At 42.8% G+C, this 26,683-nt stretch overlaps 1 protein-coding gene across 1 annotated transcript; it reads left to right on the forward strand.

Annotated features, from left to right (window-relative positions):
• Positions 1-829: 829 nt before the first annotated feature.
• On the forward strand, positions 830-25,586 carry Actr5 (actin related protein 5). Its single transcript, XM_046433595.2, has 9 exons — positions 830-1,219; positions 2,493-2,722; positions 4,811-4,980; positions 8,755-8,972; positions 10,127-10,309; positions 16,356-16,472; positions 17,154-17,293; positions 18,587-18,719; positions 22,067-25,586. Exons 1-9 carry the CDS (start codon positions 845-847, stop codon positions 22,307-22,309), a joined length of 1,809 nt encoding a protein of 602 aa, XP_046289551.1. The 5' UTR covers positions 830-844; the 3' UTR covers positions 22,310-25,586.
• The last annotated feature ends 1,097 nt before the right edge of the window (positions 25,587-26,683 follow it).

The raw sequence follows: 26,683 nt of genomic DNA on the forward strand, positions 1-26,683 counted from the left end.
TTGTCCCTCAAAACTGAGTGTTCCAGAGCTGGTACATTTAGGGTAGCTGCTCTGATTCTTATTATCTCCTTAGCTAGTGAAGAAGAAAATGAAAGGAGAGTGTGCCCAATGCTTTTAGGGCTAAAAGTGGGAGTGGACCACATCAACTCCACTCCCACCCCTATTGGCTAGAACCTGGTGACATTATAAAGTTTTTTTGTTTTTGTATTGTATTGCAACATACACATGCTGAGAAATGCAGCAATCATAAGTGAACCGCTTGAAAATTTTTCACGAAGTGAGCTCATCTGCATTGCGAGCTCTTGTCCCATAAACATTGTCAATACTCCAGAGTTTGAGCTTCCTAGACAGCTTGAGGGAATAGTCACAGGGAAAGGGTCTCCTTTAAGCAAGTTGCAGGGCTAGGGAAAGGTAAGCACGCGAAGGCGGACCCCAAGATGATAAGGAGCTTCTCCTGGCAAAGGGGGCGTGACTAGTCGAAAGCCAAAAAAAAGGCAGTCTAGAGGCCGGAAAGGGCGGAGCCTGGCGGCACTACGCGCTGGAGGCGGGGCTTCCTGGCCTGCAGCCCCGCCTAGAACGAAGGGGCGTGGTCTCTTATGGGCTGGGAACAAGGTTAACCAACGTCAGGATTCGTGGCCAGAATGGGCTTGGCCTAGCGGCCCCGAAAGCTTATAACCTTGACCACCAAGGGCGAGTTAGGGAGAGAGATTGGCCTGGCTTCGAGAGAGGTGGTTGTTCTGAAGCCCTCTCGGGCGCAAGCCGTACGGCCTTACGTAGGGGGCGGGGCTTCGCGGCGGCGGCAGGGCGAACGCTGCGTCGAGGGGCGGGGACGGCGCGCTCTAAGATGGCGGCCAACGTGTTCCCGTTCCGCGACGCCCGAGCCGCGCCGGATCCGGTGCTGGAGGTCGGACCCGTGGCACACGGGCCGCTGCCCCTACCGCTGGTGCTGGACAATGGGTCGTTCCAGGCCCGTGCCGGCTGGGCGTGCCCCGGGCCGGATCCGGGCCCCGAGCCGCGCCTACAGTTCCGCGCGGTGTGCGCCCGCGGGCGCGGCGGGGCGCGAGGCGGAGCGGGCCCGCAGGTGGGCAACGCGCTGGGCAGCCTGGAGCCGCTCCGCTGGATGCTGCGCTCGCCCTTCGACCGCAACGTGCCCGTCAACCTGGAGCTGCAGGAGCTGCTGCTGGACTACAGCTTCCAGCACCTGGGCGTCTCCTCACAGGTGCAAGCGGGGTGGGCTGGGCGTGAGGGAGGGATGAGGTCTTGTCGGCTCACGCAGCTTTTCAGGAGGGAGTCGGGCTTCCAGTGGCTCTGATTATCTTCTGCTTAGTCGATCATGCTAAGTACTTAAAATGTGTGTGTCCTGCTTTAGGGTAGTGATCGAACAATGCCTTTTCTTTTCCCATAGAATATACGTTAGGGCATATATGCTCGTGTCTGATTTATTTATGAATACGTACTGTGCACCAGCCCTGTGTCAGGCATTTTATTTTAGGCGTTTGGAATTCAACTGTGAACATCGCACAAAACTTTTAGTGCCAATGGAGCTAGTGTGGAAAAATACTAGTATGAAAAGACAGGCGTCAGTGCTGTGATAGAAGAAGATGAGGAGGTTACATTTTTTTCAATGTGTGGTTGGAGTAGGGACTCTTGGGGAAAGTATGTCTGAGCAAGGACTTGAAGGAGATAATTGAGGGAGCATGCCCTGTGAATATATGAAGGAAAAGTATCCCAGTTAGAGAGAATAGACAGTGAAAAGACACTGAGTCCGAGTATGGTATAATCCTAATCGCAGGACTGCCGGAGTGAGGGGGCAAGTACCTGGAATAGGTACAACCAGGAAGAGGATGTCAGAGAAGTAGTGTGGGGACAAATTGCACACCTTATAGGTTTTTCCTCTCAGTGAATTGGGGAGCAGTTGCAAGGCATTAAGCAGAGGAGGGACACAATTTTTATCTAAAAAGGATCACTATAGCTGATGCAGAATGGACTGTCATGGAAACGGGGAGACCCCTTAGGAGACTTGGAATAAAGCAGATGAGGGATGGTGACAACTTAGATAAGTAGCAGGGGATGTGAAAAGAACCAGTTGGATAGAGGTATTTTGGATATAATCATTTAGTCAACATTATTTACTGACAGTTTGGATGAGTTTTCACTTAATAGCCTTAAGTTTCATATTTTCCAAAACTACTTCCAGTAGAGGCAAGAGATACACACACACACACACATATTTAAGTTGGACACAATACCTTTATTTATTTACTTTTATGTGGTGCTGAGGAGCGAACCCAGAACCTTGCACATGCCAGACATTTTACTACTGAGCCACAACCCCAGCCCAAGATTTTTTTTTTTTAATATTTGTTTCTGGTCAGGTTTTTGATTAGGGATCAAAAGTGAATTCTGCCCTGCACTAAGATTGTTTTTTTTTTTAATGTTTTAAAGAGTATTATGTTATCACTCATTTTTTTCCCCCTTTTCTTTCAAACTAGGGTTGTGTGGATCATCCCATAGTTTTGACAGAAGCTGTGTGCAATCCTCTATATTCACGCCAAATGATGTCTGAACTCCTTTTTGAGTGCTACAGGATCCCCAAGGTTGCCTATGGAATAGACAGCCTCTTCAGCTTCTACCACAATAAGCCAAAGAACTCAGTTTCCTGTGGGCTCATCATTTCATCTGGATACCAGTGTACACATATTTTACCCATCTTAGAAGGAAGGTGGGTTGTGACTTTTGAGTGGTATTTTAAGAAGCATTCAGGGACCAAGGATGACTCAATGGTAGGGAGCTATGCCTAGCATGTATGAGGCCCTGGGTTTGATCCTCAGTTTTCCCTTGCCGAAAGCAGCTTTCAGTAAACATTTAGTGTTTACTGTAAAGTTGGAGTGGAAAGAGCATGTACTAGACTCTAGTCTATAAACTGAGCTGGGCTTAGCTCTGACCTACATCACTGTATGACCACGTCACTTTGCCTGACCTTTTGACCTCCTGGAAGGAGTTGGAGGAGATGGTCTCTTAGGTCTAAACATAGTTCTAGAATTTTATAATTCTAATGGGAAGATAGTTAACATAGTATCTGTAGATAATAGGCACTCAATAAAAATGTTTTGAATAATTTGAAAAAATTTTAATTAGACTAACTTTGTGTTATGTAGATACTTTTTAATTTAGACTTAAAAAATTTTAAACTCTTTGATCACTACTCATACCTTTCTGTTCGGTTATAGTACCTGATAGAGGCATTTATTAAAAATTTCTGAGTTGAATAAAAGACAAAGATAGTTTGTCTATTCCCACTTGATAGTTTGGCTTTCTTTCACTGTCCTATAAGAGATTAGGCCAGCTTTATGCTTCTCACATTGCGTAAGGAATTGACACTATAGGGAAAGAGCCTTGGCCTTGGAGTTGAATGCCCGGGTTTGCAACCCTGTTAAGATAAGGTACTTAACATCTTTGTTTCCTCACATGTGAAATTGGAAAAAAAAAATAACTTTCTAGGCTTGATGAAATGAGTGATATGGGTGGTGGTACTTTATAAATTGTAAAGCAGTCTGAATATTTAAGGCAAACAAATGCCATTAAGTTTATTGAGACCTATAGTGAGACTCTCGAAGTTTCCATGAAAATCTGTAAAACCAGAAGTAAGGCATTATCGAACTTCTCCAAAGTATGGAATTCTATAGTTTGTGTAAGCAGAATATGCAAAAATTAAAGAAACCATGTATATTCTATTGAGAGAAAATTATTTTATCTGAGAACTAAGGAATTTTCAGATTGGTGCATGGCCTGTTTTGTGCTGCCATCTCCTGGTGAAGTATGATTGAACAGCAGCGTTTGGATATGCAGCAAATTCCCAATGCTCTGCTACTCTCCCTTTCTTACATTAGGAGCCTAAAGTTGTTGTGTGAGGTGGTACACACCTGTAACATCCCAACTTGGGAGGCTGAGGCAGGAGGATCCCGGGTTTCAGGCCAGTTTAGCAACCCTGTCTCCCCCCAAAAAGGGTTGGGGATGTTGCTCAGTGATAGAGTGCCCCTGGTGTTCAATCCCCAGTACTGCATGAACCTTTGGTTCATGTAAAAGAGATCTGGCCCTTAGAAGATGCCAGTAAGCCTATAGGTGATTTATTATTTACTCTAATTGCATTAGTAGAAGTGGATTTTGTAGGGGAGGAGTTCTGCAAGGGCTTGTTAAAATATAGATTCCCAGGCCCACCCAAGAACAAATGGGCCTGGGAATCAGCATGTTTGACATTTTCCTAGCTAATTCTAGGATATGGTTCTAGGACCATAGTTTGGGAAATACATGATGAGTCACATAAAGGTCTGATTTTGGAGTGTGTGTTTTTTCTCTTAAACCCGTTTCCTTGTGAGACTGGCCAGAAGTTAGATGGCCAGGTGTCTGGATGTGGAAATTTCTGTGTTGGTTAAGAGATTGGACTAAGAGGACTTGAGTCTCTTGCAATTGTAGGGGTTTTGTTTTTTTGGTATCAAGGATTAAACCCATGGGCACTAAACCACTGAGCCATATCCCCAGCCTTTTTTATCTTATGTAGAAACAGGGTTTTGCTGAGTTGCTTAGGATCTTGGTAAGTTGCTGCATCTGGCTTTGAACTTTCTCTCCTCTTGTCTCACCCTCCTGAGCCACTGGGATTACAGGTGTGTGCCACCGTGCCCAGCAGCTGTAAAGTTTTATGCCACCCCCACTTTTCGTCCATTTCTTTGTCTTCATTAAATTATTCTATTTCCAAGATAGTTCATAGTCTCTTCTCTGTGTTGCCAAAAAATATATATTTTCTTGATTGTAGGCTAGATGCCAAAAACTGCAAACGCATCAATCTTGGAGGAAGCCAGGCAGCAGGTTACCTCCAGCGACTCCTCCAACTGAAGTATCCGGGGCACCTGGCGGCCATCACTCTCAGCCGCATGGAGGAGATCCTGCATGAGCACAGCTACATTGCTGAGGACTACGGGGAAGGTAAAGGAGAGGACTTTGCCCGCTGCAGCTTTTGGATTTTGGTGACCTTTGGAGTGTTCTAAGCTATTAAGATTCTTGCTTTCTTATGTTTTTACTCTTTATTTCTTTTAGCACCCCCTTTTTCTTTTGGCATTCACTTTCTTTTTTTTTTTTTTTTTTGGCACTGGGTATTAAACACAGGGGCTCTTTACCACTGAGCTACATCCACAGCCCTTTTTATTTTTTGAGACAAGGTCTTGCTAAGTTGCTGGGGCTGGCCCTAGTTTGTGAACCTCCCACCTCAGCCTTCCAATTCAGTGGGATTACAGGCATGTACCACCACACCTAGTGTGTGGATGGGTTTTCTCGTTGACATTAAAGATCTTTTCTTCAGTTGACTACTACTACTAAGCTCCAGAAGGGCAAACACTGTCTTTAAAAGAAAACTAAGTTTGGTGAAAACCACGTAACGTAAAATTTACTATCTTAATCATTTTTAAGTGTGGAGTACAGTAGTGGCTAAGGGCTGTGTCTTCAAGTACCTGTTATTCCTGGGATAAAAGAAATTAGAGAAACACATATAAAAAGAAAGAATCTGTGGGGCTAGGGCTGTAGCTCAATGGTAGAGTGTCTGTTTATCATGTGAGGCCCTGGGTTTAGTCCCAAGCAGCATAAACGCAGTCTGACAAAGAATTTGGGAGCACCCCCAGGCCAGAGAGGTGCTTGTCAGATGACACAGCTCTCTCTGCTTTTCCTTCTTTGTTCTCAAGGTGTTCTGGTATCAGCTTGTTTTGTAATTGACTTTTTTTGGGGGGTGTGTTCTGTGCATTTAACACATCTATAGATCCACTATCACAATTGTGTATACTTTTATCCCAAGAAACTCACTCGGGCTTTCTCTTTATAAGTCATATTCTGTCCCCATCCCAAGCAGTTGCTCATCTGTTCTTTGTTAATGTAATTTTCATCTGTTCCAAATGTTATATAAATAGGATATGTAACTTTTTGAAAGTTTCATTCAGTGTTATGCCATTGAGATTCATCCAAATTGTTGAGGATCTCAGTGGTTCTTTCCTTTTTATTGTGGAACTGTATTGTATTATATGGAGGGACTACAGTTTGTTTATCCATTCATCATGAATAGTCATTTGGGTTGTTTCCAGTTTTTGGTGGTTGTGGCTGGAGCTACTGTACATATTAATGTTCGGGTACATGGTAAATGTATGTTTAACTTTAGAAGATTCAAAGCTGTTGAATTGTTTCTGCTTTAGACTGTTGATGTGGGGGATTATAATGATTGTGTTTGAATATGGAACATTCTTGTTTTTTTGGATAAACCTTCTTGTTCGTGTGTATTACTCTTTTTGTGTATGTATAGCTGAACTTGATTTGCTACTATTTTGTGAGGGATTTTTTGGTGTCTGTTTCATGGGGGACATTGGTATATGGTTTCTTGTGCTATTTTGGTGTTAAGGTGATGACTGGCCTTGTTCAGTGAGTTGAAAAGTGCTCTGCCTTTTACTACTCTCTGGAAAGATGGTGTAAATAATTGATGTTATGTTTTTTTCTTTAAATGTTTGGTAGACTTCTCTAGGAGAACCATTGAGTCTAAGGATTTCTTTTTACAAAGGCATTTAACTATGAATTCAGTTTCTTTAATAGACACAGGACTATTTAGGTAACCTCATTGGTTTCTTCTATTTATTTTTTTTTCTGCTTGATTCATTTTCCTCTTCTTCTTGAAACTTAAGATTGTTATGAGAATGTTCTTTTGAAAACAACCACCACCAAAACAAAAAAGCCTAGCATTTAATTCTGCAGTTTTCCCTCACAGCACTGCTTTTTACCTGTTTCCCACAAATTTTGATATATTTTCATTTTTATTGAATTATAATGTTTTCCAGTTTTCTTCAAGACTACTTCTTTAAGCAATTGATTAAATTTCTTTAAGCAATTGATTGCTTTATATACAGCATTTGGAGATTTTCCTATTATCTTTCTATGATTTATTTCTAGCTTAATTCTGTTATGATCAAAGTTCTTTGTCTAATATAGGTTAAATTTGCTTGTTTGATAACCCAGGGTCTGGTCAACTTTGGCAGAAGTTACTTTTTTGGGGGCGGGGGTGGTACTGGAAATTGAACCCAGGGGCATTAATCACCATATCCCCAACCCAATTTTTTTTTTTTTTTTTTTTTTAGTTGTAGATGGACTCAATACCTTTATTATGTGTATTTTTATGTAGTGCTGAGGATTGAACCCAGTGCCTCACATGTGCTAGGTGAGCACTCTACCACTGAGCTACAACCCCAGCCCTTCTTTATAATTTTTTATTTTGAGACAGGGTCTTGTTAAGTTGCTGAGGCTGGCTTTGCATTTGGGATCCTCCTGCCTCAGCCTTCTGAGCTGCTGGGATCATAGACGAGTGCCACAAAGCCCAGCTGGCATAAGTTCCTGAAAAGGATATGCATTCTGGAGAGTGTCCTGTGCTGTCACTTAGCTTCCGTTGGTTGAGGTGTTGCTCTGTTTTTCTGTATCTCTGTTTACTTCCCATTTATTAACTCTACAGATAATAGAGAAAAATGAATTGAAATCTCTGGGTGTACTTGTGGGTATTCCTTTTTCTCCCTTCAGTTCTGTCAAGTTTTGTTTTCAGGTATTTTACTCTTTTTTGGTAGGTGCATATTTAACAAACTTCTTGCCAAATTGACCTTTTATCATTATGTATTGTCCTTCTTTATCCTTGGCAATTGTGTTTGAAGTCTGCTTGAGCATTAATAAAGCCACGCCAGCTTTCTTTTGATTAGGGCTTGCATGGCACGTCTTTTTGTCCTTTAACTTTTAACCTATCAATATTGCTGTATTCAAAATAAAGTTTTTAGTAGTTAGATCATTTTTTAAAAGTCCGTTATAGCCAAGCACAGTGGTGCTTGCCTGTAATCCCAGCAATTAGGGAGGCTGAGACAGAAGGATTTTGAGTTCATGGCCAACTGCAAGTTAGCCAGTCCCTATCTCAAAATAAGAAGGGTTGGGATGTAGCTTAGTGGTATAGCACCCTGGGTTCAATCCCAGTACCAAAAATAAAAAAATCTTTGTGTCAGATTTTTTACAATTTTTTTACAATTTATTATTCATATTTGGATTTAGGTTCACCATTTTATATTTTTAATATTGTTGTTCCCTCAATTTATTGTTTGTTTCTCTCTCTTGCCTTTTAGGTTATTTGAACATTTTTAAATTCCATTTTAACTTTTCTGTTTTTTTTTCCTTTTTTACTGTATCTGTGTTTTTTTTTTAAGCAGTTTTTTGAGATTATTGTAAATTTAACTTTTCATGGCCTATTTAGAATTGATATTTGAAATGGAATGTAGAAATGTTAACACTAGATCATTGGTGCTGTCTTACACGTGTCCATCTGTATATGCCGGAAGCCCATCAGACAGTGATGTGATTTTTTTACTTTCAATTATCAAACCTAATTTAAAGAACTCAGGAAGAGATTAGTGTGTTGGGTTTAACCAGATTTTCATAATTTCCATCGCTGTTCTTTCATTCCTGATGTTCTAGGCTTCCTTCTGGTACAATTTCTATTTGAACAACATCACATCAGTTTTTTTAGAACAGGTCTGCTGGCAATATGTCCACATTTTATTGCAGCATGTAATTGATTGAGTGGATTCAGAGATTGGCTGGATGGTGTTTTCTCCGTCTTAACCTGCATCCGAAATCCTTGTGTTTTGATTTTTGTGTTGTTAGTGTTTCCATTTTATGACTTCTAAAATTCTTTTTTTAAAGAATTGCAAAAGTGGCAGTGCCCTGATTATTATGAGAACAATGTCCACAAGATGCAGCTTCCATTTTCCAGCAAGCTCCTGGGCAGCACTCTGACCGCTGAGGAGAAGCAGGAGAGGCGGCAGCAGCAGCTACGGCGGCTGCAGGAGCTCAATGCCCGACGGCGAGAGGAGAAGCTGCAGCTGGATCAGGAGCGACTGGACCGACTACTCTATGTTCAGGTGACAGCAGATGCTGGGATGGGTCTCTGGCCTCACTTAAGAAGGTGGTCCCAAGGAATTTTCTCCTCTGAATTTTTCCTTAGCCATAAGTATGTTGATTAAGCTTGACATGATGATATACGCCTGTAATTTCAGTGACTTGGAAGGCTGAGGTAGGAGGATTACAAGTTTGAGGTCAACCTCAGCAATTTAATGAGGCCCCAAGCAACTTAGTGAGACCCTCAGAATTTAAAAAATAAAATTTAAAAAATAAATAAAAAGGGCTGGAGATGTGGCTCAGTGGCTAAGTACCTCAGGGGTACAATCACCAGTATTTAAAATAAAAGAAATTGATTATTGTAAGTCACTCTTGGGGTTAAGGAGGAGCCCAAGGGGATCATTAGAACTGAGATCATTAATACAGAGTCTAGTATGGCAATAGGTGTTTCTGAAAGAGTTGTTGACACCAGCTTCATTGATTTTTTTTTTTTTTTCTTTTTCTTTTTGCCTTATAATCTCCTTTAGTTAGTTAGTTTGTTTATTTATTTTGGTACCGGAGATTAAACCCAAGGATGTTCTATCACTGAGCTACATCATCAGCTCTTTTTTGTATTTTTTATTTTGAGACAGGGTCTTGCTGATTTGCCCAGGTTGGCCTTAAACTTGTAATCCTCCTACCTCAGACTCCCAAGTCACTGGGATTACAGGCATGTGCCACTGTGCCCAGATAATTTGTTTTTTAACTTTTTAAGTGTAGTATGTATGATGCAATGTGCTCAGATCCTAAGTATGCATCTTGTTGAATTTTCTTGAAGTGATATGTGCCATGTATTTGCCCTCAAGTCAAGAAATAGCATCACCATCCTCCCTCATATCTCCTCTTCGCCAATAACTACCCCATAAAGATGACAACATTTCTGACGTCTGTCACTATAGATTAGTTTAGTCTAGCCAGGCTTTGATCCTAGTCCAGAACAGCAGGGGAGGAGGGCAGCCATCTGAACCTTTTTTGGGGGAGCTGGAAGTGTAAGTCTGTGGAAGGCAGGCTAGGGGGACCTTGGGAACCTCCTCCTGCTGCAGTTCTTTCTACTTTCTACTTTCTTTGGCTTTTAAGCTACTTCTCTTTCCTTCCTTTTTGTGATTGTACTATGTGTATATGACTGTTCTGGTTTCAGGAACTTCTAGAGGATGGAAAGATGGATCAGTTTCACAAAGCTCTGATAGAGCTGAACATGGACTCCCCAGAAGAGCTGCAGTCCTACATACAGAAGCTCAGTGCAGCAGTGGAGCAAGCGAAACAGAAAATCCTTCAAGCAGAAGTCAACCTCGAGGTGGACGTGGTGGACAGCAAGCCAGAGGTGACTGAAGGTCTTGAGAGGGAGACCCAGTGGGGTCATTTAGAGAGAGCAGCCCTCCTGAGAGGGAGGAATGCCTTAAGGCTGGTATCAAAGGCGTTGTGACTAGGTGTTGGGGGGGGAGAGAGCAGCTCGATGAGGTGCGTGGATGGAGGTAGCCATGGCAGATTTGTACCAGTGAAGTTCTGACCAGAGGGATATCACCCCACGATGGGCAACAGAATGTGAACTACGAAGAACATTCACACCAGTTCTGTGTTGCTCCTTGAGCCTGAACCTATTTCTTTGTCATTTAACAGTACATCATGGTTGATTGTTCATTTACCTCTTTCCATCTTGATGTCAACTGAGAATAGGGCTCATGCTTTATACACAGTTTATGGATTTTTTTTAAAAGGTTATAGGCTGACACATCTTTTATTTATTTATTTATTTATTTAATGTGGTGCTAAGGATCGAACCCAGCACCTCACGCGTGCTAGGCGAGTGCTTTACCTCAACCCCAGCCCAAGTTTATGGATTTTTTTTTTTTACAATAACTGGCAGATGTGCTGGATAAAACATTTACAGGTTGATTTAAATATATTTTTAGTTGTAGATGGACACAATGCCTTTATTTTATTCATTTATTTTTATGTGGTGCTGAGGATCAAACTCAGTGTCTTACATGTGCTAAGCTACAACCCCAGCCAAGATCATTTTTTAATTAGATACTAAAGACTAACTCTGAATAAGCTCTTTAATTTCCTTTTGCTCCTTTCTGTTCTCTGCCAGTGGACTGTTAATAGTAGGTGTTAGTGTGACCACAAGGGCAGGTAGAAGAACTGAGCTGAGGACCTGGGTAGCCCAGACCTGATACCTTGGGGCCTACATAGTGAAGGAACGGATAGCCTATATCAATTCAGCCCAGCAGTCACTGGCCGGGTCTCCTGTCTGTAGAACTGGAACAGAGTACTATTAAGTATATACAATATAACTGAATTTGTCATCCCTAGAATTCCAAAACAAAGGAACTTACTTATTATCTTATGACATGTTTGAGCAGGACTAACGAGAGTAGCTGTTGGTTTTTTGTTTTTAAGTCAATCAGCTTTTTAAAAACTCTTGATTACTTGTGTTTTTAGAAACAGTACTGAAGAAAGATCTGAGTCAATGCCATTTGATGCCCTGTGTGGTGTGGTGCTCATCAGTGAGGTCACAGCCAACTTTGGCTCAGCAGGAAGCTTACTTTACTATAGTTTTTGCTCTTGGACTTGCATTCTCCGTCTGTTGATAGGCTGCAACTGAGGACTGAGCCAGCCGTGAGCATGCTTGCTTTATAGAGCACATCCTGAGCTAGGCTTCCTGGATCCCCCTCTCTGGTCACTACCATCTAGGGAAGGAAGGGCTTTGGCCTCATTCCTCCACCCGGATCAGCTTCTCTTGAATCACTGTGCCTTTTTGTTGCTTCCCCCAGATTTGACCTGTGGTTTAATGCAACCCAGATCCATGTTGTCTCTGTTAAGTGTTCATCCATATTTAGTCTTCCTCATGCTCAGCATATCAGTGGGACACAAGTGTCTTTTTATTAGAGAGGTGCCACAAAGCCACATGCAGGTGAGGAGTTTCAGATTTAAAAAGTTAAAAATGAACAGCTGTGAAAATGTGATTCCTGAGCATTTGGGGGAACTGGGTTTTCCTTTTCTTTATTCCTTTTTCTGCATTTGTTACACGCTGTGATTCAGGTGCTCCTCTGTTCATTCACAGGTTCTTCCTATGTCCCCTATATACCTTTGTTCTGTGCTCTGGGGACACACATCAGAATGCTTTGGACTTGGGGAGATTTTGAAATGTTGTATTTCGAAAGAGCCTTCTCTATATAACAAATTTACTGAATTGCTGACACTGAAGCTTTAATGGTCAGTCAGCATTTATTGAGGGTGATTGTTAGTGACTAGAGTCAATTACAGTCAAATTCATGGGATAAATTTAGCTATGATTGGTTAACAAGTTCTACCTTCAAGAAAGTATTTTTTGACAATATAATTCACTTTGAATGAAGTGAATAGGTGGTGGATTGAAGTTCCTGTGAAACTCCACTTATGCAGTAATGGCTTTATATAACTGGGAATTTAAAACTTACACTGTTTCCCAACATCCATTTTTCCTACGGACCAATATGTTCTAGTTGTTTGTATTCTGAAACTATTCCTGTGAGAATGTTGTAAGGAGCAGGCTTTGTTAGCATTCTTAACTCAGTAGTTAAAGTAGAAGATGCTTACTTTTCTCAGCCACAGGCACAGCATTGGGGGGGTGTGTGTGTGCAGATTTAGAATGTCATCATTTGTTGGAAAACACAGTGGGGCCAATACAGAAAGTTCTCTGGCTTTATTAGCAGGATCAGAGTTGGTCCCTGTTGTTCCGCTGCTCAAGAAAATTCCAGGAAACCCTGCTGCTGCTTCTGAAATCCCTGGCAGACTATTAATCTATCTGGTTCCAAAGGAACAGTTGTGTTAGCCCTCCTGAAATACATAGTACATGTGGAGACCCTGGAGAATCTGAGCGGGGGGTGTAGTCAGCCAACAGGACTCTCCTCTGTGGGGTGCATGTTTGCATTGAAATTACTAGCTTGGTTCCTCTCTGAATTGTATGAATTAGCATAAAGAAATTTTTTAAACCACTTTTAGTGAAGCTAATAAGTTTTATTTGTAAGGTGACGTGCTTTGAATGTAGCTGGAAAAAGGTAAATGATGCTGTTTTTCTTGTAACTGAAGAAGTCTTTTGAAACCCAAAATTTTATAGTCTTTGTTCTGGGGGAATTTGAAGGTGGGCGCTACCACCTAGTGTATGCCAGGCATCAGGAATGCAGAGGTGATTAAGATAAGGTTCCTAAAAAGACAAAAAATATAAGGTTTCTGCCCTTCTGAGTGCCTCAAAGGAAGGGCAGAGAGCACAGAACAGAGAGCTTTCCAGGACTCAGCTGAGGAGAACACTCTGCTGGGAGGGAGAGAAGAGTTCGGGGAATGCCAGCTCTCTGTTTGAGACAAAACCTGCAGAGAATAGGGAAATCAGAGAGGTTCATAGAGTTTTAAGATCACAGATGGTCATCCTGACCTCAGATGGAAGATGGTACCTTTATCCTTTGGTGGAAGGATGAAAGGACAAGAAAAAAGAAAAGGAGGTCAAATGGAGAATAAGTAGGAAGTTCAGTTTTTAAAGCAACAAAAAGGATCTGCTAATAATCTCAGGACTGATACTAGGAAGGGGACTGAAGAGGAGAGTGTTGGAAGGGTCTGGGACAATGGCTGTGAGCACTGCACCAGGAAGCTGGGAGGTAATGGAGGGTTCCTAGTGGCTGTCTAGGGCTTTCTGTATTCCTGCACCACTGAAGCATGGCTCACTTATCTGTTGCTGTAAACTTAATAGTGTAAGACAACTACCATTCATTTGTCCTCGCGGGTTTAATGGGTCAGGGATTCTGGAAGAGTAGATCAGATCTGCTCTGTGATGCCTGGGCTGGGAAGACATGAAAAATTGGGGATAGAGTCACCTGGAGGGTTTTTCACTTAACTGTCTAACATCTGGCCTGGGGCAACTCCCAAGACAGGGTTCAGAAAAGACTGTTGACCCCAACTCCAGACAGGGCCTCTTGCAGCGAGGGGTGACTGGCTTCCAAGAAGAAGCTTCCATGAGATGTGTTCATGGTGCACACACTTCAGGGAGTGAAGGTGGAAGGAAGCTGCATGCATTCATCACTTCCTGTCATGACTGTGCTGGAGAAGTCACTTGACATTATTTGCATCAGTTTCTGTTGGAGTCCTCCTGAACTCCTGCTGAGACTACCTCTTTTTTGTCGGGGAGGGTCCCCTTTATGGGGCATGGGGAGTAGAGTGGAACCCCCCAGTACTTGCTACTATTGGGGGGGAGGTCTCAAGTTTTGTCTGTCATTATTTTAAATATACAGCATTTGTGTGTCTCCATTCAACTAATACAACTGAATTGTTGAAGGGGCCAGATGAGTGCTTAAAAGAAAGGAAAGAAGGATTTTTCTGAACAGGAGCTTGTTCTTTATATCGTACTGCTTCCTGGTTCCTGGGTGCCTCAAATGGAAGAGAACTTGGGTGATCCACTTTTGATCTTTGTGGGATCCCCTGTGTCATTTCTCAGAGCTGGGTTAATGCTCCAGAGTAGGCATAGGCACTCCCAGGGCTTGCGCAGCATCTTACAGATTACAAACTATGTAGTCAAATGGAATGTTCCTCTTGCTTGGGCAAAGGAGCATGTCATTTAGGTCAGCTAGACTTGCTGGGCAGGTGAGACTTCTTGCTCATCTCTTTTTTTATTATCCACTCTGGCCTCAAGCTAGGTCTTTTCCTATTCCTAAAGCCTTAGTTGATTTCCTTACACTCAAGACTCCTGATTTATAGAATTTCAGCTGAAGGCAGAACAAAGCTTTGGAGCTGAGCCATTCTCTCCCCTACCATGTTTCCACCACTTATGTGAGTTACTTCTGCCTGAGCCACAGCTTCCTGACCCATGAGCTGACCCATGACCTCCTTCACTGAGACCCAGAGGCTTTGTCCATAACCTACCTCCTGTCCTCCCTGAATTACCTCTTTGTAAACTAGGTTTCTCATCAGGTCCTTTGGTCTCCGATGAAGTACTATTTTTCCTTTGTAGGATTTACACTCAAGCCTGGGAAATGCCACTTATACATGGTCAAATCATTTAAATTGAACAGAATCAGGAACACATTGTTGTGCATTTTGTTTGCCACATATGCCGTGTGATTTTGGGCATGTGAGTGTGGGGGGTAGTATTGAGGGACATTGCCAATTTGCTAGTCTACATTTGCAATATAAGTGCACAGGACGTAGAGGATTATGTTTAAGTTCTCTGAATTGTGTTGGTAATTCACATATTCCATAGATTCTGAGAAAAAGGAGGGACTTGGAACACAAATTAAGTGTGGAATCTTCTTTCAGGCTCTTGTGGCTGTTGGTTACTGGATTTGCTAGAGCCCTCCCCAGACACCACCTTGTAAGTCAGCCTGCTCTGCACCCACCAACATCGATAGAGTATTTTTCTCTGGGATGCAACAAGATATTTCTTCCTCTAATTTCTATCCTTTGAGGTTAGAGGAGGAAGACTTACCTGCCTTTCACATGGCAGAATGACAGATGACTGAAGACATCTTGTGGGACCACTACCTCCACCCTTTTCTCCAGGTTAAAATGAAAACAAAAGTGCTGTGACCCCTCCTTTGGGAATGGTGTCAGCACGCCCAGGCCCCACTCAAGTCATTGTCATTGAAGAGAAAAGCTTGTGCTGCAGGACTTCACAGATAGGAAGCCTTTGCTCACATCTCCAGTCCAGAGGGACCTGCCATTAAGGGACTAATTGTTAAGCCCATTAATGTCGGCACATGTACTTATTAATTTGAGCCAGGCCTTGTGCATGCTGGTGATCCTAGTGACTTAGGAGGTTGAGGCAGGAGGTTCACAAGTTTTAAGGCCAACCTCAAGCAACTTACTGATACTCTGTCTCAGAATTTAAAAATTGAGAAAAAGGGCTGGGGATGTAACTCAGTGGTAGAGCACTTGCCTAGCTTGCGCACAGCTCCATAGTACCATAGATAGATAGATAGATAGATTGATAGATTGATTGATTACCTTTTGTTGGTAGCCTAGCTGCTTTGGAGGACACCCCTTATCACACTGTGCTGCCCCATAGCTGTGTGTATGATGGTGTGACTGATGCAAGCAGCATATCTTCAGGGGCGTCAGCCTGAAGCTGGTGCTATTAGAAAGCTTCAGAGAAAGCAGGAGACAAGGCTTGTATAAGTAGGAGAGGCAGACAATGAAAGCAAAGCCCATTGTTGGCTTTGCAATTTGTTCATGTGTATTCTTTTGTTCAAATAGCGTAGAAAAATGTTCATAGTTTTGACATAGGCTTTTGGAACATTGGGCAAGATTCTAGTTCTTTTTTGTGACAGTGAACTCATAGAATGGGCTTGCTGGAGATATTGGTTCTGATTTGTTTTGTTTGTGCTATTTTGTTTCGTCCTCAGACCCCTGACCTGGAGCCACTGGAGCCATCTCTAGAAGATGTGGAAAGCATGAATGATTTTGAGCCCTTGTTTTCAGAGGAAGCACCAGAAGTGGAGAAACCTGTCACCACTGTCCAGGTTTGACGCCTGCCTCCATGTCCTTGTGTACACTGAAACTGTTGACACAAAGGCCAGTTTGCTTCTTAGTGATACATGTATTTTGAAGTCCCAATTTTTCTTTTTAGAGAAGGGGACATCGGTGCTTACCACATCAGTCAGGGTTTTTTTCCCCCCAGTACTGACTGAGGTTCCAGCACCAGTCTGTGAGAAAGGATAGGCCAGTAACTGGAGGTCTGTAAACTGGCTTTTGATGGTTTCATCTACATTTAAGCCAGTGTTGGAATAGTGGATCCTCTTTAGGGTCTACATTTCTGTCATTACAGTGACACCTGGATAAACTGGCTCATCTGAGGCCCCCCGGGAGGGAGTGTTCTTTTTGTGCAGGGACTGAAACACATAAGCAGGCCCTGGGTGGAGCTGTGGTTTTCTCTGCTAGGCCTTTCATGCCACCCTCCCTTCACTGCCATGCTCCCTGCAACTCAGGGACCATGGCACAGTGCAGTGTGTAGGAATTGTAGTTCAGAGGTTGAAAGAAAGTAGAAAACTGGACCTTCATGTCAGGAGAGTTGGAGAGCCGCTGCTGTGCCATGCACAGAGGACAGAAACTACACTGGAATAAGAGGTGCAGGTGAGGAAACTGGCAACTGGGACGGTTGTCATCATGGCCTAAAAATCTCTCTTAAACCTTGGTTTTTAAAGCCCGTGTTTAACTTGGCAGCATATCATCAGCTGTTTGTTGGGACAGAAAGAATCCGGGCTCCAGAAATTATTTTCCAGCCCTCGCTCATAGGAGAAGAGCAGGCGGGAATAGCGGAGACGCTTCAGTACATTCTGGACAGGTAAGATGGTGACACTTGTTTTCTTGAGCCATTTTCTTTCTTTTCTTTTTTTTTTTCAATTATCATTTATTTATTTTTATGTGGTGTTAAAGACCGAACCCAGTGCCTCACACGTGCTAGGCAAGCACTCTGCCACTGAGCTACAGCCGTAGCCCTCCTTGGGTTTTGAGTTGGAGAGATGGTGGTTGAGCCCTGGGAAATGCGCTTGTTCTTGGTGTTGTTCACTTGCTGTGCTGTCACTAGGCCTGTGACTGGCCTGTCACATGCCTGTGCCTGCGTGGGCTCTATGATTGTGTTCTGAACATGTAAATGCTCAGCTCATGTGAGGAGCGAGAAGAACTCCTTTAGATCAGCGCAGTGTGGTAATGTGCACTGGCTTTCATAGGAAACTTCACAATCCTGAAGACTGGAGATTTTAAATCACCCCAAAAATATTGCAGTGCCTATGAAGGATTTTTTTTCCTCCCTGTGGACATTGCATTTATACCAGAGTTTACATTTCCAAAGTGGGCCTCCCTCCACCCACTTCCAAAGGCGTTTTCCTGCAGTGTGAGTTTCCATGACTCAAGTTGCACAAGTAGGGAATGTAATTTGTAGTTTGTGGGCTGTTTTTGGTATAACAGGATGGAAAAGTGCACCCGCAATGAAAAAACGGAAAAGCACTTCTGCCGTTACTCTGAGTGGCTTTGAGCTATATGTCTTAATGATGGGTGGGAAAGTAATCAAAAGTGAATAACAAAAAGAGGTTATTAAAAAACAAAAACACCCCACACCTCCCAAAAAAACAGGTGTCGGGGTGCTTGCCTGTAGTCCCGGCTGCTCATTTGGCTGAGGCCTGGGCTGCATAGCAAGACCGTGCCTCAAAAAGAAAACAAAATGAACCAACGAAAAAAGGGACAGATGGAGAGATGAGTCCTAAACCCCAGGGAGAGGAGCTTTGGGGATGACAAAATGTTCCATGTCTTGATTGGAGTGATGGCTACGGGAGTACATAAATTTGTTAGCCTTTATAAAAGAATATGTAAATTAATCTTCAGTAAAGTTGATTTTTAGAAAAATGTATTACAAAAGCACAAAAGATTTAATCATGTTAAAGATATGAGTGGAACATTCAAAGTAAGGTTTTGGAAACATTGGGCTGACATTGTAGAGTGACATGAATGAAAAATAACAGTTTTGGTTTTATATATCTTAACTTTTCAAGCAGCTGTTTTCTGTTTCTCACCAAGAGCTTGCATTTCCACATTTCTAGTCTCTTGGAACATTTAAATTGGAGGGTCGTTTCTCTCCTAGGTACCCAAAAGAAGTTCAGGAGAGACTGGTCCAGAACATTTTTCTCACTGGTGGGAATGTGATGTATCCTGGGATGAAAGCCAGAATGGAGAAGGAACTGCTGGAGATGAGACCCTTTCAGTCTTCTTTCCAGGTACTATTTGTTTAAGCTGTTTGGAAAAATAGCATTAATTATTTTCTGATTGCAAAAGTAAAAGTTAAGGGAGAAAAATGGCTGTATAATTCTATCATCAGCAGTATCCACTATTGACATTTTTGTGACTTTTATTCTGGTCTTTAATCTACGTTTAATTTTTAAAGCAGAATGAGAAACAATTCTCTGTATACTGTTTTTTTTTTTTTTAATTGAAAAAGGAAGACATGCACATAATTAAATTCAAAGATGTCAGAACACAGGTGAGAATAAGTCATTCTCCCTGCCTGAAGGAGATTGCCTTTCATAAATTTCCTGCACTTATGTGTATTGCTTTGTTACCTGAATTTCCCTAACCTATCATAAACATTTTCCCATGTCATTATTCTTCTAAAGTACTATATTTTATGGCTGTCATATAAATGAGTGCCCCACAGTTGTCCTACCAAATCCTTGATCATCAAGTAACATAGTCTGAGCCCCCATCCTGGACCAGGCACTGTAGGGATGCTGAGATATCCTGGACACAGCCTGCAGTTGCAAGGAATTCACTATCTGAGGGTGGCAGTCAAGTAAATGAGCCATAATAACCTGGAGTGGAATGGACAGACAAGTATGGGCACCTAGAAGTTTCCATTGGTGTTCAGGGAAGGCTCCATGGAACTGAATCTTTTAAGGATGTAAATGTGTTTGCTGTCTATGTAACGTGGTGTGGGGTAGCTTGGCAAGATCATTCCCGAGAGAAGGACTAGCATGCCCAAAGGTGCAGGGGCAAAAGTTTATTGAGGGAAGGAGAAGTAACAGTGTAGCTAGAGCATATGGCTGCTAAAAAGGAATGCAGGCAGAGAGGAAGAGAAGTCAGCAGGCCCACAGGATGCAGGACCTGTGCATCCTACTAAGAAGGTCGGCCTTCATCTGTGATGCAGGTAGTTTGTTCTTCAGATAAGCCTTGTTTTCCTGCCTTGGACCCTTTGCATCTAATGGTTCCCTTTACATTGAACACTCTCCAGCTCATTGCTATTCTCTCTTGGTTGCTGGTTTATATGTCATTTCCTCCAGGGAGCCTTCCCTGTCAATAGCCCTTGCCAAACTCACCTCCAACAGGGAAGGGACAGTGTCTGCCTTTTGATAGGTGTTTCCAGCCCTTGACAGACTGTTGCTTGGTAGCTTCACAGAAAATAAGAAGGCATTGCCAGAGGGAGAGGAAAGGGGATTGACTTGAGAAAGATAAGGGGATGAAGTGATCAGAACTGATTGTGGATTTGGGGGAGAAGTGGGATTTAAGACAACTCCCCAAGTTTTATGTGGAGCCACTAGTTTGATAAATAGGACGTTCATTGGACTAGGAACTATGGGAGGAAGAAGAGGCTTGAAAGGGAGGAAACTGCATTCTGTTTCCAGGGTGGGTCAAGCTTCCAGTGGGACACACAGAAAGAGCTGGCCATAGCTAGTGAGTGAGTGCTCAGGAGAAAGATAGCAGGGTACACTCAGGGAGCCCAGGGCACTGTTGGGGAGAGGAGGTGAAGTCAAGGATCAAGTGCTAAATCACAGCAGCCTTTGAGGGCAGTAGAACACAACAGACACTTAGGAAAGACATCCCAAGAGGCAGGAGGACAGAAGGGGCAACATCACTGAAGATAAGGGCAGCATTCTGAAATGTGAGCAGGGGCTTGACTCAGTGCTGGCTTCCCATCTGTGGTAAAGTGATTGAGAAAAACCTCATGGGATTTTAAAGATCTCTTGCTTGGCAAGCCCAGAGCCTTTCCTATGGTTACTTTGTAAGCACTGGTTGTAGGAATGTGGCTGCCAGCTCTCCCCCAGCCTTATATAGAGCTGTTCTGGTGTCATGGTCCACCCCCTCTCCTCTGCCCACCTCCGCCACTCCCTTTTGCATTGCTAATGTAGCCAGTGTGTATCATGCTGTCACTAGCCCATCAATTCTAAGTGCAGATGATGTGTACAGCAGTGCCCCGAATATAAGTACTGTTAGACCCTGCGTGATTTTTAGAAGATGGAGGACTTCAAAATGTGTATTTACTTATTTCCTTAAAAAAATAATTTCTGGATCTGGGGGTGTAGCTCAGTATTAGGGCACTTGCCTGTAAGGCCCTGGGGTTCCATCCCCAGCACTGTAAAAAAAAGAAAGAGAAAGAATTCTTAAATAGCAAAATATTTTAAAACATTACTGAGATATCAGACTTTTTCATAAGACAAAATAAAAGCAGAGGAAAAGGTTTTCTTAGATACAGTTTCTCTGAACAAAATTACTTATATGTATATTTTCAGGTCATTTTCTTATCATTTGTATTATTTTATTTAAAAAAAAACACCACTAATAGCTTATTTTGTAACTCATATAGTGTTTTTCACTTTCAAACTATTATGATAGTTTTTCCTTTATCAAAGTGTCCCTTTTATGGCTGTAATATTCTATTAACGGTAGATCTTGCTACATTTCTTACTAGTGATAATGATAGCTACCCTTAATTCAGTATTCTACAAGACAGAATACCAAGCACCCTGTACTCATTCTCACCAGCTTTTCCTAAGCCAGAGCAGCAGAGGCTCTTGTCCAATCTTACAAAAATGTTACTTTTCACAAGTCCCTTGCCTCTGTGGCAGCCTGGGCAGTCAGACTCTGAGCCCAAACGTCTCTTGTCCCATCCTTCTCTCTCTGTGCATGCTGATCCTGCTTCATGTGGCCTGGCCTGGCCCTCCAGAAGTTCTGAAACACTGCCACATCATGGAACTCCTGGGGTTGGGGAGAGAGGATGGTGGGAAAGGAGGCAGACAGTTCCAGAAATTTATTTCCCAATTTATTTCCCTAAATGGTCAGGTCAGGCTAGCTGAGGACCCTCACAGAGCTGCCGACCCCCAGCCGCACTCTGACACGAGCAATCGGAACTGAGCATTGGCAGCATCACAAAGAACACCCTGGTTACCTGCTCAGCAGTCATTTTTCCCATGACTCTCTCACTGCTGTGGCCAGCCTTGTACCAGCCTCCACCTCACCTCTGTCCTGGCAGCTTGTGATTGACAACAGTGTGAAGCAGGAGGCTGGCCAGCTGATCCCTCTGACCCAGAGTGGCAGGCTTTGCCTTGGTAAAGGACTGCCTGTTCTGTGAGTTGGGCCCCATGCCCTGTGTCATCTTGTGCACTCTTGGAGAATCTGGGTGCTTCAGTTCAGCTTTGCTTGGAAGGTACAGAGGTAGGGGGAGTTGGGGCCTCCTGTACATGTTTCTGAGGACACACAGGACTGTGGGACTGTAGCTGAGCCTGCTGCAGTCACACTGGGAGCCTGAGCCTGCTGGAGGCATCTTTCTAGTGAGCATTACGTCTCATTTCAGGTTCAGCTTGCCTCGAACCCCGTGCTGGATGCCTGGTATGGTGCTCGTGACTGGGCTTTGGACCACATGGACGACGATGAAGCCTGGATCACCAGGAAGGACTATGAAGAAAAGGGAGGAGAGTACTTCAAGGAGCACTGTGCCTCCAACATCTATGTCCCCATTCGCCTGCCCAAGCAGGCCTCGCGTACCTCAGAATCCCAGGCAGCAGGCAAAGGCTCAGGAGCCAACGAGCAGGCCTAGCAGAGGGCCCTCCAGAGAGAGAGCTCCGCACACATGGCCTTTGGCAGTGTGATGGGACAAGGACTGTGCTAGATGTATTTGGCTGCAAACTGAATTTCTCCCGGGGAGAACAGACATAAGAGCAGCAGGATCATCTTGTACAGAGTTTCGTTTACCGGGGGCTACTGCAGCGTGGAAAGTCTGAGTGGCCAAGTGGCATCTGGAAGCTGGTACCAAGTTTTGTCGGCAGCTTCCAGCGAGCAATGAATGAAGACATGGAGGCCAGGGTGTACAAAGAGCACTAGACTTATTTCTTACTGCATTTTCAAGCCTTTTTTGTTCTAAAAAAAAGTTATGAAGTTTTATCAGTGTATTTTTTCCTACCGTATTTATTCAGAAATTGTGTGATTGCCCAGAGGGGAAGGTCCTTCATATATTAAAAGCTGATATTTATATTAAAGAAGCAAGTGGTCACTTTGAAATCTCAGGAGCTGGGAATATTTGCTGCCTCCTATTATTTCCCCTTTAAATAAGAAACAGAGGAAAGGAGAGGGTCACCACCACCTTGTGCAAAGTCACTCTGCTAGCTAAGGACCTGCTTGGTGCCCTCTTGTGAGTGAACGGAAATAGAGCTAGTGGCTCAACTTTTATTCATACTTTGTTTGTTGGAGACTTTTCTACTACATGAGACCTTTCTACAAAAATTTTATTTCTATCCCTGTGAGTTTGTTGGCTCCTTAATGTTTTTAAGTCTCTCTGAAAGAAATCGACTGAAAAAGGTAGATCCTGTAGCCTTTATCCTGCCACAATCTCACTTTCCCTGAGCTTTGGTGAGTCTTGTAGTAGGAGAATCTGAGACATCTCATTTGTTACATAGTGAATGGACAAATAACCCCTCTTTTATGGAGATTGCTTGTTGGGAGTTCTAACTCATCGAGAATTAAGCCCAGAAACGCTCCTGAGCTGCTAATATCGTTGTCACAGAACCTGTGCATTTGGATCCCATGGTGCCTCAGCCTGCCTGCTGATGAGGCTGCTTTAGAACCTGGATCCAGCTCTCGAGGGTTTAGAAACTCAGACCAGGAGGGAGCTGTGGTGGTGGAGGAGGAGGTAGGAGACTCAAGCGGACCCAATAATTTTCAAGGCATGGTCCAGTAAGCCACTGGCCATTGTGGCTGGGCCCAAGGACTGATGAGATGGCAGGAAACATGAATTTTGAGTGGGCTTGGGATAGATGTGAAGAAAGCAGGACTGATCTTAGCTGGGCAAGAGGGGCTGGGGCAGGGGTTCAGTAGAAGAGCTCTTGTCTAGAATGTTTAAGGCCTGGTTGGATCCCCGCACCACAGACACAATGCAACAGTAACAAAACCCCAGTCTGAAAGGCAGTGGTGGGGTCAAAGGACTGCCTTGGAGGTCATGTCCTCATGGAGAAAGACCCTGGGCAGGTCTTTCTCAATTAGGCACTTTGTGACCAAACAAGCTAGCAAGCTGGATGTGCTCATTCTCGCAGGTGATACACTGATATACACAGGAAAGTTGGGGGCCGTGGTGAGGGTCAGGCCAAGGGGCTGAGCCTTGAGCTGTCCGGTTTCTTCTTTCTTTGAGCATGCCAGGCTTTCTGTGACCAGCTTTGCACATGCAGCCTTCCTCATTCTTTCCCAGCACACTAGGTTTTGGTACCCCAGGGGTTTCCTCAGCCCCTTGCACAAGCCACCAGCCAGACGTTCACCACCTAGCTGTGCTTTAGGCCCAGGTGGTTTTTTTTACACTGTTATGTGTTCCTCAAGAGAAGGAACAGAAACACACTACATCAAACAGAAAAAATACATAATTTTAATACAAATAATCTATTTTTAATTTTTTCATGTTTTTATGTATTTGGGGCATTAATTCCTTATCAAATACATCAGTTCATAGACTACCCTTTCATTCTCTTTATTCTCTTTTACTAGGCAGAGTTTTTTTTCTGTTTGATGTAGTCTGTTTCTGTTTTTGATTAAGCTTGAAGTGTCCAGAGCCCAGAGTTGCATCTGAAGGGTACTGAGGACTGCAGGGAATATGTCCATGGTGACGCCTTGATTTGGGGCCTTGGCCTCCAAAACTGTGCAAGTATAAATAAATATCTGTTGTTTTGAGCCCCAAGTCTGTGGTAGCTAGAACAGCAGTCCTTGGAAACAAGTACAGATGGCCAGGTTCAGTCCAGGAGTGAGTCTGAGACAGGTAGGAAGTAGTTAGCCACAGGGGAGGAGCAACTTGCCCATGAGTTGGAGGAATCCCAGCATAGCAGAACTCGGAACATCAGCAGAGGTTTCCCCCAGGAAAGCGGAGAAGCAGAGGGGAAGGGGCTTGGAACAGTTCCGCTCTTCCCCATCTCTCCAGCCCCAGCAGTCACGGTCTACTCTCTGCTTCTATGAGCTAGACTCAGATACCTCATAAGAGTGGAGTGAACCATGCAGATTTGTCCTGTGGCTGGCTTGTTTCACTAAATGTCCTCCAAGTCCTTCCCTGTTGTCACCAGTGGCAAGATTTCCTTTTCTATAACTGGAAAGTGTTAGTATGTTTTTACCATGTTTTTATCTGTTCGTCTGTTAGACATTTAAGTTGCTTCTGTGTCTTGGCTGTTGTGACCAATGCTGCACTGAACATGGAAGTTCAGATTCTTCTGAAATCCTGATTTCATTCTTTTGGATTTATACCAAGAAGTGGGGTTGCTGGGTCCTGTGGGTTCTATTTTTAATTTTTTCAAGGAAATGCCATACTGTCTTTCATAGCAGTTGCACCATTTTATGTTCCTACCAACAGTACACAGGGTTCCAATTTCTCCACAACCTCACCAGTTCTTGCTATTTCATGGCTTAATTTGTTTTATGTAGTAGCCAGACTAATGGATTTTGATAAGAATTGCCCTGATGATTAGTGATATGTATCTGTTGGCCATTTGTAGGTCTTCTTCAGAAAAAGGTATTCAAATCCTTTGTCCATCTTTTAATTGGGTTTTTGTTTTTGTTATTGGAGTTTTTATGTATTTGGGGCATTAATTCCTTATCAAATACGTCAGTTCATAGATTACCCTTTCATTCTCTTTATTCCCTTTTACTAGGCAGAGTTTTTTTCTGTTTGATGTAGTCTGTTTCTGTTTTTGCCTTTGTTGCCTATGCTTTCTTTGAGTCTTAGCCAAGGAATCACTGCCATATCTGATGTCACAAATGTTTTTCTTCATGTTTTCTTCTAGGCATTTTATGCTTTCAGTTCATAGGTTTAGGTCTTAACATAAATAAATTTATATTATTATACAATATATACCGTGTGACTTTACGTTATATATGCATATATGACTGTGTATGTGTGTTTGGTACTGGGGATTGAACCTGGGGTGCTTTACCACTGAGCTACATTTGCAGTCCTTTTGATTCTGAGATGGGTTCTTACTAAGTAACTGAGGCTGACCTTGAACTTGGACTTCTCCTGTTCCAGCCTCCTGAGTTGCTGGGATTACAGATATGCTCACTGTACCCAGCTGAATTTTATGTTGAAGAAAAAAAAGGAACAAAATTAATATTTAAAGCAACACCTCAGAACATCCCCCTTCCCCTCATAAAAGAAAACCCCCTGATCATAATAAGTATCATAAAGACACTGATTGGGAAAGTCAATTCAGAAGTGTCAAGTCCTACTAAAACTATTAGACTTTAGAAACAAAGAAGGCTGGGAATGTGGCTTAATGCTCGCCTAGCATGTGCGAGGTCCTGGGTTTGATCCCCAGTGCTGCCCAAAGAAAGAAAGAAAGAAAAGATCTCTGGGCCTAGGCCTAGGCAAATGAGATGGGTTACACCAAAAAGAAAAAAGTCACTTTTTATTGGTTGGGTTTTTTTTGTTGTTGTTGTTGTTTTTGCATCAGACTTTGTCCCCCATTAAGAGAATGGATATCAGACTTTCTAACAACAATATCCATTACAAGAAACTGAATAGAATAATTAGAACACAAAAATGGTGAAATAAATACATTTTTAAAAAAGATAAAAATCACTAGAAAACCTAATTAAGAGTAGAGGAAGTATAAATATATAGTAAATAAGAAAATACTCATCAAAAGAAGAAATAAATCATCTCCTTTATATAATTCTTTGTAAATTAGACTATGTAGATCAAATGCTCAATTTTCTAGGAAAATATAATTTACCAAAACTGACATTCACAGGGATAAAGTCAAGCAGACCTATTCCATGAAAGAACTCAAGAAAATTGTGACAGAACTACCTCCTTTTCCCAAAAAAGATACTCCAGGTTCAGTTGAGCTGATGGGATTTTACTAACCTTAAGGACCAGACACCTCTGGTGTTCCTTAAGCTTTTCCAGAGCATAGGAAACAAATTACAAACTATTATAAAGTGATGA

The sequence above is a fragment of the Marmota monax genome, unplaced genomic scaffold (genome assembly GCF_021218885.2).
Source record: "Marmota monax isolate L192 unplaced genomic scaffold, Marmota_monax_Labrador192_F-V1.1 WCK01_AAM20220418_F8-fsc00014, whole genome shotgun sequence".
Classification (NCBI taxonomy): domain Eukaryota; kingdom Metazoa; phylum Chordata; class Mammalia; order Rodentia; family Sciuridae; genus Marmota; species Marmota monax.

What these genes read in the sequence shown, in the direction of transcription:
- Actr5 (XM_046433595.2), top strand. Translation starts at nt 845, where the DNA reads ATGGCGGCCAACGTGTTCCCGTTCCGCGACGCCCGAGCCGCGCCGGAT. An exon ending in ACCTGGGCGTCTCCTCACAG is followed by an intron (nt 1,220 to 2,492) that starts GTGCAAGCGGGG and finishes CTTTCAAACTAG; the next exon opens with GGTTGTGTGGATCATCCCAT. An exon ending in TGCTGAGGACTACGGGGAAG is followed by an intron (nt 4,981 to 8,754) that starts GTAAAGGAGAGG and finishes CTTTTTTTAAAG; the next exon opens with AATTGCAAAAGTGGCAGTGC.